This window comes from Solea senegalensis, linkage group LG11 (genome assembly GCF_019176455.1).
Source record: "Solea senegalensis isolate Sse05_10M linkage group LG11, IFAPA_SoseM_1, whole genome shotgun sequence".
Lineage (NCBI taxonomy): Eukaryota > Metazoa > Chordata > Actinopteri > Pleuronectiformes > Soleidae > Solea > Solea senegalensis.
This window is the reverse complement of record NC_058031.1, coordinates 1,143,158-1,156,597: the sequence shown is the minus strand read 5'-3', so window position 1 is coordinate 1,156,597 and position 13,440 is coordinate 1,143,158. Positions and strand designations below refer to the sequence as shown.

Sequence of the window (13,440 nt, the reverse complement as noted above, 5' to 3'; positions counted from 1 at the left end):
CATTTTATTAAAGGGAGTTGATTTTGTGCAGAGACATTTGTGTTGGACAGTGAAGGACAAGCATGGCTGTCACGTTTTATGAAAATAGCCTGATTCTATCACTGTTCTTAGACCCTGTGCAGACCTGGATGTGTCCAGAGTGATCAGATCACAAGTGGGCAACAAAACATGAACGCATCCTCAAATCCAGGAAGGTGGTTTTGGGAATAAGGTCTCGTTTCATCTTATTTTAATGGCGAATGTGAACAACCCAACTTAGTGTTGTCCACGTGTGATCAGATCTCTTTTAATACCAGGTCTGGACGGGGGTGTTGCAGTGGGTCAATAGAGTTTATTCTTTACTAAGGGGTGGGAATGTTCCCTTTTTTTTTATTATTCTAGGATTCTTCTGTGTCCCACGCCTTGAAGATGACAGATACGAACAAAAATGTTGCTGCTTGACCCAAAGTCACACAAACAGTTTGGGAAAAGAAATAATAATAATAATAATGATAAAAAAATAAAGAGGTTATTTGCCATCAACAGCTGTGTAAACAAAAATGGAATCACTGTTTTCAAAGAGTTTGATGAACATATGACATGTTTACTGAGGTCATGGTGCTCTTGTTTTGACGTTTAACCAACAAAATCATTTAATCAGTTCGTCCTTGTTAGCTTACAGTTCCTGATTCACAGTTGCCTGTGCCAGTTGTTTTATTTCTACTTGACGGTGCATTGTTGGATTTTTGTGCACGTGTAGACGAGTAAAAAAACTATAAAACAAGGATAAAACGTCACGTTCGCCTGAATTTCACGTCATTTGTCTCCAATAAGAGAGGCAGAAAGTGCCATGACATACATGGTTCTGCTTACAAATGAAATTTCCATTTGTGTTGTTGATGTTATTTTACCTGTGGGATGCCCAGCCAGTCGTCAGCCTGCTGCATGGCCTCGCGGGCGTTGTCCACTGGCTTGGTCTGATCCCACTGGTCCCAGTCAGGACACAGACCTGCAGCAAAGACGCATGAAAACACAGTTAAACACCAGAAAACTATATTTAAACATGGAGGAAAAAAAGAAGAGAAGTATGGCGACGTCAGCTCAGGTGAATCATCAACAAATACAAACCATTATCTAATAATTATGGATTATTCACTTTGTTTAAGGCAAAGTGAGTGCATGAGAGTGTGTGTAAAACAGAGACCTCCAGTAAAGAGGCTGAGAGCTTCTTATGTTCCCGACAGTCCCGTTACATTACGGCCAAAGTGCTGACGCCACATTTAGCAGCCTTGGCGACATCACAGAGATAAAGCGCCGAGTGAAAAACAGGCCTAATCTGCATGTGAAGGTGAATCTTACAGCTGTAACTTCACTGTGGGCTCATCAAGCATCTCCTCCTCGAAACATGTCTGCCCTTGGATTCTTCCATCGCATATTATTCCTCCACAGACGTATCCTGCCATGCGTCTGTGTGTCTGTGTGTCTATCTGTCTGTCTGTCTGTGTGTGTCAGCAGTTTGGGGTTTTTTTTACCTCTCCCCTCAAACTTCATTATTGACTTTGTGTGTTGCTTTTTTTGGCCACTGTAGTGAAATCTTTGTACTGGGTTATCAGCGGCTCCAGGCAGACAGCAAGCCACAGGTATGCCAAACATCCTGGGTATGTAAACAGAAACCTCCATCACTATGCCTCACTTTCACTCATCTACAGCCTTTGTTGTCTTAAAGTGTCTTTCACACTGAAATTAGTGGGTATACATGGGATTTTTGAAGTGATGGTTTTTAACCGTGTATATACATATGTATATATATATATATATATATATATATATATATATATATACACACACATATATATACACATATATATATGCATACATATATATATACATATATACATATATATATACATATATATGTATATATATGTATATATATATATATATATATATATACATATATATGCATACATATACATATTTATATATTAACATATATACAGAGGTTACAAAAGCGGTGCATTTCCAGCGGCTCGCCTCGCCTCGGCACGATTAGGTTGCATCTCCACTATGAAAAAGTACCTAATTAACGTAGGCGGAGTCATCACTGCATGGCTGAGTGAAACTGTGGTGACTTCGTTTTATACGCGACACAGACCCACACACACACACGAGTGACTCTGTAGTTGTTGGAGATTAACCCACGTAGTTAGGATTGTTAAGTAGTTTTAAGTGATCTACAGTTCGCCGCTGTTCGGCTTGATTCGCGTGTGGGAGGTCTCTTCCTGTGACGGGACTCAGTGGCCGGCAGTCTGACCAATCATCACATAGTGATTTTAAGCACACTTGGATCCTCGCCTGAGCAGGTACCTGGTACCAGTGGAAACGTTACTTAAACCGCCCTGTGGCGAGGCGAGTAGAGGAAATGCGCCATTATATCCTATAGGTAATCCAATGAAATTATTATTATCCATTTCATTTCACCAACTATATAAAATGTTAAAAATCTGATTGAAATTTGTGAAATTTAGAAATACATCACAGTTCAGAGTTCGCTTGGCTCGTTTTTATGAACAATAATAAAAGAAAAATTGTTTATTTTATGACTTCTGCTCAATTATCACTACTCCCTTTTTTAAATACAAATATAAACATGTGATGTAAAACGAATCATAACTTTGACTCAACAACACACATTTTGTAAAACCTGAAGACGTCCATATAAGGAGTTCTTTATGCTAACCACCGCTTTTATTTTGAAATGGGAAAGATCCTTTCCTGTGACTAAATGTTGTATTTTTTACAGCATTTTCACTTTTACAGTGTAAATGCATGTTGCATCTAAAAAAATGGGTTTCATTTCTTTAAAAGCTTTAATTTAGGGCCCTCTGTTAATTTGAGGCCCCTGGCTTTGGGACACACACTGACCTGGAGCACAGCTGTCAACCAGGGCACCCAGGGCCCGGCCAGTCTGCCAGTCCCTGTTGAAGTTGGTGATGGGCAGCTCGGGCAGTTTGTTCTGGATCCATCCCAGCAGCCTCTGCTTGGGCGTCTTCTGCTTGCCGTCGCCTTCCTCCTCATCCTCGTCCCACATGGGCATGGAGATGGAGTAGTGCAGGATCAGGGTCCAGATGAGACCCAGAATCAGCTTCAGGTTCCCATCCACGATGGCTTTAGAGTCTGGAGTTGAGAGAAAGAGATTTAAAGTCATGCTACAACAAAAAGATTTCCGAAGATAACTCGTCTATCCATCAAATTATAGTCCGGTTTATAATCACTACATAGAATGCAAAAAGGAGAATTACAATGAAGTTTAATTCTCCTTTTCTCCTGAAATGTTTCAGAATTGAAACTCTGTAATGATCCTTGCTTCAAATTCCCCTCAGGATCACGTCTGCTATCTCATCTACGTCTTTAAAGAGGCAGGGACTGCATATCTTCAAGTCATAGAGGGCGCTCTGGTCTGCAGAGAGATAAAGGTAGTTTATGTTGGCTTCCACTGTGGTAATGCATGGCCTTTTTGAACAGATTTCATATCTGGATTCAGACCAAGAAAAGCTGTTAAATGACATGTGTGAAAATTGTGATCCAGGTGTAAAAAAAAGCACTGCTGCTGCTGCTGCTGCTGCTGATGCTGCTGCTGCTGCTGCTGCTGCTGCTGCTAAAGTTCTGGTAAAAAAACATGTTGCCAGGGGTGATCTATAATCTGAGCATGTTTGCCCTGCATACACTGAGATGATTCAAGCACAAAATATGAAAGACAATCAGAAAGAGATGGTGTAAAAAATATTGGGAATTTTCTGGATTTATCATAGTGCAACATTCCCATAAATGGCTGCACTTCTGCATCATTAAAATTTCTATTTCAACAGACTCAAAAGGTCTGATGCTGATGATGATTAACTCTGTTGGTCTACCTATTATGAAATAATAGGTAGACCAACAGATGTTGCTGCTGTTGCTGCTGCAGCACATCTCCAAACATGTCTGCTACTTCTAAATACCATCACAGGCATTCGTCTGTGTTCAGACAGAACCAGAGTTTGCACAGCAGAGGACAGAGTGATGCAACCAGAAGCTAGCCTGGGCATGAGGGAGATAACCCCCCATCCTACACACAAACACACAAGTAGCACTTGATCAGGAAGGTTGATAAGGGAGGTCCAGCCTTGAGGAAAAGGGTGGAGCTGATGAGGACAGAGTTAAGGCGGAAACTACGATCGGAGGCTGAGGAGCGTGTGCAGGCGAGTGTGGTGTGTCTGAAACGTTTTAGACTGGACCATCGAACAGAGACGGGCGCGTGAATTCACCTCTGACAGCAGCCGCGTCCCGTTGGCAGTCTCTCAGACTTGTCAGCGCTCTGATAAGAGCTGCAGAGACACGGGGGGTTACTCTGCTCCCAGTGCTACTCACATCCATGTTGTTTGTTATTGTTGTCTAGACTGGAATGACTGGTAGTAACTCCAACACTGCAGGGGATGTTTTCTTTCTTATTCTGCATTTACCAGAGGATGGGGGGGGCTGAATATTTAACGCCTGCAGCAGGAGGCACAGAAGGATGTTTGGCAGCAAACGTTTGAGGATGGGGTCAGAAAGAAAGGAGGTCTGAACTAAAAGAGTGTGTGTGTGTGTGTGGGGGGATTCTATGCATGATCAAGAAAGCAGAGCCACTCAGGAAATGAAGCCTGCATGAAAAAGTGAAATCTAACATAGAAACGCGTCCATGAAATTTAGTCTCGGGTGAAAACAGTTTTGAGATCAGTTCAAAAACAGTGAGTCCAGAGTCTAAAGTTTTAAGTCAAGTTCAACCAATGCTGATTAAGTCTATATATGCTTCACACGACTCATGTCTCAATAAAACAGCTGTCTTAAAGTATAAAGTATCTTAAAGGTGAGTAAAAGTACAAGTATGTTACCAGAAAATGACTTTTTTATAATATTCCTGAAGTAAAAGTATTAAAAAAGTGAGGAAATGTAATGGAGTAAAAGTTGCTTCAAAGTAACTAAGATTTCACAAAGATTTCAAAAGTTTCAGATAGGGCTGGGCAATAAATAATAATTCACATTAATTATTAATAAATAAATAAAAATTGTTTTTCTTCTTAATTTGTACCACTGACGCTCTTTGAAATAACATCCATGAAAGTTGGACTATTGTTTGAAGCCAATAGAAAGCTGACTGACAAGTTATATTTTTGTTGTTGTTGTTGTTGACAATGTTATCTTGTTCATATGCTTGTATTTTGTTGCACTTAAGCCCTAAAGGGGAAACTTTGCTTGAAACCCACCATGGAACTTACATCGAGTTTGGTGTGAGAAAATTCTTCTTAAGCTCTGGTTGTGAGTGAATTCTGCTCATAAAACCCAGTCATTTGGCAGTTTGACGGGATAAAAGCTTCTAGCCGGTGGCACACACACACGCGCACGTGCACACACGCACATGCACACGCGCACACACGCACATGCACACGCGCACACACACACTCTCTGACAGATCTGGTAGATTTGTTGGGCAGATGATGTCCTTGTTTCTGTTCAAAAAGACTAAACAGACTCAGAATAAAAAACAACAACAACAACAACTGGGACATGTCTCGGTACATCTCAGCCTGTTGAGACAGACAGACAGACAGACAGAGAGAGAGAGAGACAGAGAGATGTGCTCACGCGCTGCCAACACTGTCATACATGACATGTCGGCTGCTGCTCCCAGTGGAAAAACACACTCCACACAGTGATAAAAAAATGAGTCGGGTCAGACATGGGGGCCTGTTTGGATGACCCATCACCATGGGAACTTTGAGAGAGCTGCGTCGTATAGCGACAGAGTGCAACTCCTTCAGGAATATTGGGGGCTCTGGAATGAGAATTAAGAAGCAGAAGAAAAGACAGGAAGATGAGAGATAGAAGAAAGACAGACAGAGTAATATGTCCTAGAAACAGGGAAAGATGACTGACGGCTATAAATTTACATCTGTATTGACGGAGGAGGGAACGGTGAGAATCACAGGCCGGCACTTGCAGCAGGAATGCAGATGAGCAGAAGGAGGAGGAGGAGGGGGTGTGTCAGTGAGTGTAGCGGCATGTTGAACAGCACAGCACAGACACGACCACAACATTACAGCACAGGAAATGCCACTGGGTTGTTTTTTTTTTATTTATAGTTTTTACTTTTGTATTTGTCCTCACTTTATATAAACGTGTTTATATTTAACTGCATAATCAGTTGTGTGTGTATATATAAAAAAAAAACTGTGATCATTTCATCATTTCAGAGTGGACCCCCGACGCCAACCCCACAAATTTTCCTTTAAAGCACTTGAACTGTTTCAATTAACCAAGTGTCAACCATTAAAGACACTGGATATCACCTGCAACCAGGTGATATGAACGACACCAGCTGTCAATCACCGTCTATTTTGCTCTAAATTAGAACATCGTTGACTAAATTGACATCATTGAGAGATTTAGACTATTAACTGAACGTCTTCATTTATATGGTCTGTGTAATTAAGTGTTAAACAAATGTCACTGTGTTGCTGGTTTGTTTTTATCTATTCTATTTGTACCTGTTTGTTGTTTTCTTCTGTTAAACTTTGACTGGGTCTCACTTGTATTTTATGGTCGTTGTATATAACAATCCAAAAAGCCAACAAGTCACATGCTTCATTATGTACATTTATTTCAAAATGTAAATAAAAAAATGGACAAATGAACAGCTTCATAGTTCATAAATGGTCTACAATGAGCATATCAGACTAATATCGGTATAGATCCTGGAAAAGTGGCATCATCCCATCCCTATAAATAAATGATAGTTTAGCTTTTAAGAAGAACTGTGTCAGTATCAGAGCCTCACTGGAGGTCAGCGCTCACCAACGCTGTGATCCGTACTCTCGGGTACAGTTGGGGCACATGTACATTCACCCTCTCACCCTCACACTGTCTAATAACGTGTGGTTAGATGTGTTGCAGCTCTTTGATTCATGACTCTCACACACAAAGCCACTAAACATGCAAGGAATCCGCCAGCATTCCCGGCACACCACAGCACATAAGCCCTGACGGAGAGGCCATATACGGACACAGACGAGTCCCAAACTCTGCCTCTGCTGACTCACTCACACACACACACACACACACACACACACACACACACACATAGTGTGTGTGAGTGTAGAGTAAGTTACCTTATGGAGAGTTTATGTGGCAGTTGATTTGTTGATGCCCCTTTCACCCCCCTCAAAACTGCCATGACTCATCAGTTTGGCTCGCCGCTGCGACCCCTCCAACCTTCCACCTACCCACCCCCACCCCAGTGACACTGCTATGACATCATCACAACCCCTGACCCCACAGCGCGACCTGGTCCCTTTCAAGGAAGGAGAGGGGGGAAGGAGGAGGAAGAGGAGGAGGAGGAGGAGGGGAGAAGAAGAGTGGCAACATAGGGGGGTGGAACTGGTTCTGCACAATATTAAGGTCGCACTGCAACATCTGGAGAAGTTTAGCTTTCGAGGCTGTGGTCGGGACAAGGATGGAAACTCACAGCAGGTCAGAACAGTCCTGAGGTCTCGCTCTTATTATTGTTATACGTCAGATATGACACATAGAAATACTGGAGAAGGCATTCCAAACGTGTAAAGCTCTGCCAAGGTCGCCCAGTTTCCCTCTTATCTTGTTTGTAATCTTACTGCACAGTGAAGAGCAGAAATACTCTCAAGCTGATCATCCAGTGGTCAAGTCGGCTGATCGGTGAGCTGCAGGTCAAATATGTACCGACGACAGTCAGAGCTGTCAGCAAACTCCAATTTAGATAATGTATCTGAGCTTTACACTCGTGATGTGTAAAAGCAGGTTTGTTCCTGCAGCCATTGCACAATATGGCACATTATCCATTTACTTCTTAATGAATTAATTTCCTTTTATTTGTCCAGCTGTTGTGTTGTTTATTTTGTATCATGTATTTCTTGTTCACTGAAGCCTGGAGCATATTTACCTCACTCTACTTTGGGTTTAGAATGGTTATCACGTATTGTTTGTCATGTCTGTGAGATGTTTGTTGAAGGACGCCTCCGTCTTAAGATTGCAAAACAAATCTAGCTGCGGTACAAATGAAGGGATATGACTTGTATAACTACCAAATGTCTTCCTTAGGCCATCGATTACAGCACATCGAATAATTCTCAACTCTTTAAGTTACGCTGCTCATGGTTAGCCACACACGCTAACCAACATAACCTCGCTGGTAAAAATGCTGGGAAATCTACAAATCGAACACGTCCATCACTTATCACCTCGTGTGTGAGCAGATTATACCTGTGACCGTCTCACAGTATGTGCCACTCACTCTGTAGCTGTAGCTTGATGTTGTTGAAACTTGTGTTTAACTGAATGGACATGAGGACACAACTCTTCTAGATACAAACAAATAAGTTTATTTAGCGCTTAATTAGCGGATAACTGGTATTGTTCAATAAATGTAGGCTGTGCAGTGGATGAGTGGATCAGTCAGACTTACCTCTGCTTTTCCAAAAACACTTTCTTCTAGTTTCAAAACAATCACGTCACTGGGTTGCCACTTTTTGCTTAGGTTAGCTGGAGTTAGCTAGCCTGCACGCTAGCACACTAACCATCTCTTTCTCTCTTCCTCTCCCTCTCTCAACCAAAAGTTTTACACACTTAATTAAAAAGATGCGTTTGTACCTCAGACACATTCCACATCTCATAAAAGTCTAAAAACAAGAGCAGAACAGGCTCCGACAGAGCAACACAGCTAATAAGCTAACAGAGTGTCAGCCATTTTGAACTCAAAGCATGAGTTAAAACTGAAGCTGCTCAAACAAAGCATCACAACTATAGATTTATGGTGGTTATTTTCCATCTGTTGAGTCATTTCTCAGTTGATAAAGTACTTGTTTAGTCCATAGTAAGACGTCGATCAGTGTTTACCAAACCTCTAAATGACGATGTTCTCAAATGTCTCGTTTTGTCCACAAACCAAAACTATTCAGTTGTAATGATTTCTTTGTTAAATGGAGCAAAGAAACCAGAAAATATTCACATTGAAACAGATTCTACAAAATAGGTGACAATTCAATTATTAACTGATTAATAATCAATGCAGCCCTGTGGTGTACGTCACACATGAACAGAGAGAAATCTGCAGTTGTCATGGAAACATTGTTTGTTTATTGTATTGTCTGGACAGACAAGTCAAAGTAAACTACGTGTTTTACAGAACAATGGCACCACACACACACACACACACACAGAGAACAAGTCATGTCTGGAAAAATTGGTAAAGAAAAGCGGGTCAGCCTGAACACAGTGAGGAAATGTCACACATTCCACACTGCCCTTATCTCCCAAACACACACACACACACACACACACGTCTAATATGCAGTATCCGCCTTAATAAAATATTCCCATAATACAAAATAATCATGAATTAAAAGGACAGGGAAAAGTATCCAAGGTGTTTTACAACTGTGACATGAATTCAGTTTGTCATACAAAAGCTGAAAATCTTTGACCTGGAGTTCTCTCTTTCCTTTCTTTTACTTCCCCACCCCACCTCTAACTCCATGCAACAAGCCAAGCTACTACACTTCCTCCTCTTCCTTTCTACTCCTTCCAGTCATCCTCCCTCCCTCCCTCCCTCGACTCTCCTTCTCTTCACTCCCTCCACTGAAGAAAGAAAAAAAAGTTCCTTCTGGTTTTTTAGCCTTAAAAGGGCAGAAGCAAACTGGATCTTGGCAGCCCTCCCTTTCCCTGAGCTCTTGTTACAGACAGAGGGAGGAGGGAGGGACAGGACAAGAGAAGGAGAGGAGAGGAGAGGAGAGGAGAGGAGAGGGGGGGTGGAGGGCCCAGAAAAGAAAAGAAAAGCAAGAGGCACTGAGGGAAAAGTGCCGTGTAGGACATTTTTAAAGCCTGCACTGACAGGCGTGCACGCTGAGGATGTGCCGAGATACGTCCATGTGAGTGAGGACACTAGAGAGGCTGAGGGAAAGTGAAGTTTGGAGGTGACAGACGGGGGTAAAGCGGGTGGGGAGTGGTGAGTGGGGGCAGGCTGAGGAGGTGAGAGGAGGACACGGGGCACCACACAAAAAATGATGAATGAGGAGGTTTTATAAATACCATGCGGCTTTAATCAACTGTTTGCTTCCAGGAAACATCGCAGAACTACGATCGACCATGAGAGCAGAGCATGGCTTTCCAAGTAATTGATAGTTCTCGGTCTGGCAAATATGATTCAGGTCTGGAAAAGTAGATCCCCTCCAGATGCTTTTTGGCACAGGAACACCAGCATGTGTCTATTTGTAGGTAAAATCTTGTAAAGCAACAACCCCCTCGTCCCGAGCACGATTTCACATTTTATTAAAAAAAAAACAGTTTACATCGGTGAATCGTTTTAACGACGACAGCTTTTGTGAGTAACTTAAAGAATGTGTTGCTGTCTGGACATGAGGCATCATGGGTGCACGGGGGCGACTCTGATTCCAACTCTGATGTCATGCAATAGCCTGAATACCACTGCGTCAAATGCAAACGTGCACTCCCGCTAATCCTCACAATCCACTTGACCAGTGCCATTCCGCCCGCACACACAGGAAGTTACCATAGCGATAATGAACGGGGCAGGAAGCCATTCATTTTGACCTAACGCGACGGCCTTATACTCTGCCGTTATCACACTCCCAGGACAACGCTCCTCTCCGCCCTGCACCACCACACTCTCACTTCCGTCCTGCTGCTGAAAATGAAAGATTACATTTGATGCCTTTTGACGTCACCAACACGAGAAGACTCTCGGTAAACAAACTACTGTATTCAGACGTCCCAGAGGGTCCCAGAGGGTCCATACACCGCTCTCTCCACTCATTATCCGACGACTGACGGTGCAGTTAAAGGAGCCATGGGAGCCGCTTTAGCGTTAGTGCTGAACAATAATCACTCATAATAAAATAGTAATAGGTTTAAAATGGCATTAACTCGTGTTTTTTTGGCCACTGTGGACACCCAGCTGTGTCTCTAACTGTGTCTGTCTTCTGTTTGGACAATGTGTCTTTTTTTTTTTCTTTTGGCTGAGAAAACACTGCTGAGGACATATAAGCATAGACTTAAGTCAAATGGACTAATGCAGTGTTTCCATCATGGTACAGTTCAGTTTGGTACAGTATGGATGTGCTTGCTTGGTATGGTACGTACTTTTTTGCGTTTTTGCCATTAGGAATAGTACCAAAATAACCAGGCCCCAACTGTTCCATGTTTGGTACCCGAGTAAAGTGGTAGTCAGCTGATTGGGCAGCAGAAAAACGTAACTCCCTTGCGACCACTTTTTCGTCAACGTCCACAAACTTTTCTCATAAAAAGCTTGACGTCTTGTTGAGACAAACAACCAAGCTGCTGGATGTCCTCTGTTGTTGTCCTTTGAGTGGTTGTTTGTTGCGTGAGGTGAAACTGACCCCAGGGGTCGACCGTTCCAAACCGTACCGTACCAAACTAAATCCAAGGGTCAGGCTTGTGTTTTCAACTGAAAACAGTACCTCGGTAGGTACTTGGTAGGTGGGGTATGAGCACTGTTGTGTAGCGTGACGTCGTACCAGTGCAACAACAATAAACGACGGCATCGAAAATGACACAACAGACAACAACACGTTTAGCTCCAATATTTTGAGTTAGCATTGGGGGAGGAAATGTGATATATTACAGTAATGCAGTATTCATTTGTTACTGATCGGCCTAAAAGACTTGCCGTACTTTTGAGTCGTTGTGCTGTGCGTGCTCAGTAATGTATCTGAGACTCTCACGTGTTACTAGCGACCTGCTAGTAAAGTTGTTAAATGTGTGCAGCTGCCTCGTTATTGAATACACCACACTGACCGTATCCCAAGGGAAGGGTGCCAAAGAATGGAATGGTTGGGGCTTATTATTTTGGTACTATTCCTAATGGAAACGCAAAAAAACTATATGTACTGTGCTGTATCAAACCAAACTGTTCCACTCAGTGGAAACACAGCTATTGTCTCTCGGGACGAGCCAAAAGTGGTCGACTGGTATCGATCCAACATTGGCTGAAATCACTGAGAAAAGTAAAAGACTTTTTGTTCTTGTCAGTCTGGACAGTGTGTTCCTGAGTCAGCATGCAACCAGACACTGAGGAAGCTAAATGGAACTCAGCCATAATTAATTTGCTCATTTAAATGTGAGTTTTTTCTACTGTGATCGGTCAAAATGTCTGCCATTAAAAAAAAAAAAAAGGAAAAATATGGATCGCAACAGCTTCACCGGACAGATTCCTCGGAATTGGACTGAAACTGGTGGGTGTGTGAGTCACTGGAGCAGCTGGAGACTGATCATCCCTTTGGCTAATTTTATCCAAAAACAGATTTTCTTGGTGGAGTTACTATCCATGTGAAGTTTAGGATATAATTATACATGTCGCCACCCCAACATGGACACGATGATTTGGAAGAGAATTTAAAGGAAAAATAGAGAACATGATAAGATCATAATGATTCACCTGAAAGTTAAATATTAATGAGTGATTCATCAAACTGGATCAGTGCAGGTAAAGCAACACTGAATCACACAGCGGGAGTTTATTGCAGATTTATGATAATCTTGGGAGTAAACTGGATTTTGCCCAAGCTACTTGCTGGTGGCTGAATCACATTTTAGTTGTGACAACAGCGAGTGTTTGTTAGCAACCGAGATGTAAACACAAAGAGCTTAGCATCAGTTATACTGGAAATGAAGAGTATCTCAACAGCGAAAGAAGAACAGTGAGGAATTTCCTTCATGGATCTGATGTTTTTGCCCTTTTTCCTGACCGACAGACTGATTACAGCCATGATAAATTGGTTTGAGTGTTTGTTTTAGTTTCTCTAATACAACCAGTTCTGTGATTTCTACGCCTTATTATATAAATTGAATAGGTTTGGTTTGCGGACCAAACAAAACGTTTGAGGACGTTGTCATTTTAAGGTTTGGAAAACGCAGATGGACATTTTTAACATTTCTCTGACATTCAATGGAGCAAACAACCGTTCAATTCAGAAAATGATTTTTTGTATTGACCCCCCTCCCCTTTTATCAAAACCAGAACCAGATTCTGCTGTTTCGGGTTGGATACATCAGAATGATGTTGGCTGGAGCTAGAGATTGTGCTTCTGAAAGGCCATGTTTAGTTTGCGTGCGAATGGGTTTAAGGTCATTCAGAAACAGTGGCACCATTACACAATGTTGTGCTTAACAAGCCAAGCAGTTAATACTGGAATTTGGCTTAGAAGTCTGATAGTTACAATAGATCAGTGTGTTAGAACGTGCTTCTTCTAAACTTTTAGCACAGAAACATTGTGTAACAGTAAATTGTGTCCATGTGGCGATGGCACCATCTGAAGAGACCCACGATTATCCTGACAGGTATCCTGTTGCACTTCAGACATTCTCAGGACCTTC

The 13,440-nt window shown here is 42.1% G+C and overlaps 1 protein-coding gene across 3 annotated transcripts in view; it reads right to left on the bottom strand.

Annotated features, from left to right (window-relative positions):
• The window catches only part of flna (filamin A, alpha (actin binding protein 280)), a 61,709-nt gene that overhangs the window by 31,264 nt on the left and 17,005 nt on the right, over nucleotides 1-13,440 (bottom strand). For all 3 annotated transcript variants that reach the window (XM_044039303.1, XM_044039305.1, XM_044039304.1), the window contains exons 3-4: nucleotides 2,905-3,156; nucleotides 891-988 (exon numbers count right to left, since the gene is read on the bottom strand). In XM_044039303.1, coding sequence (XP_043895238.1) covers nucleotides 891-988; nucleotides 2,905-3,156 — 350 coding nt within the window. The remainder of the gene's footprint in view (nucleotides 1-890; nucleotides 989-2,904; nucleotides 3,157-13,440) is intronic.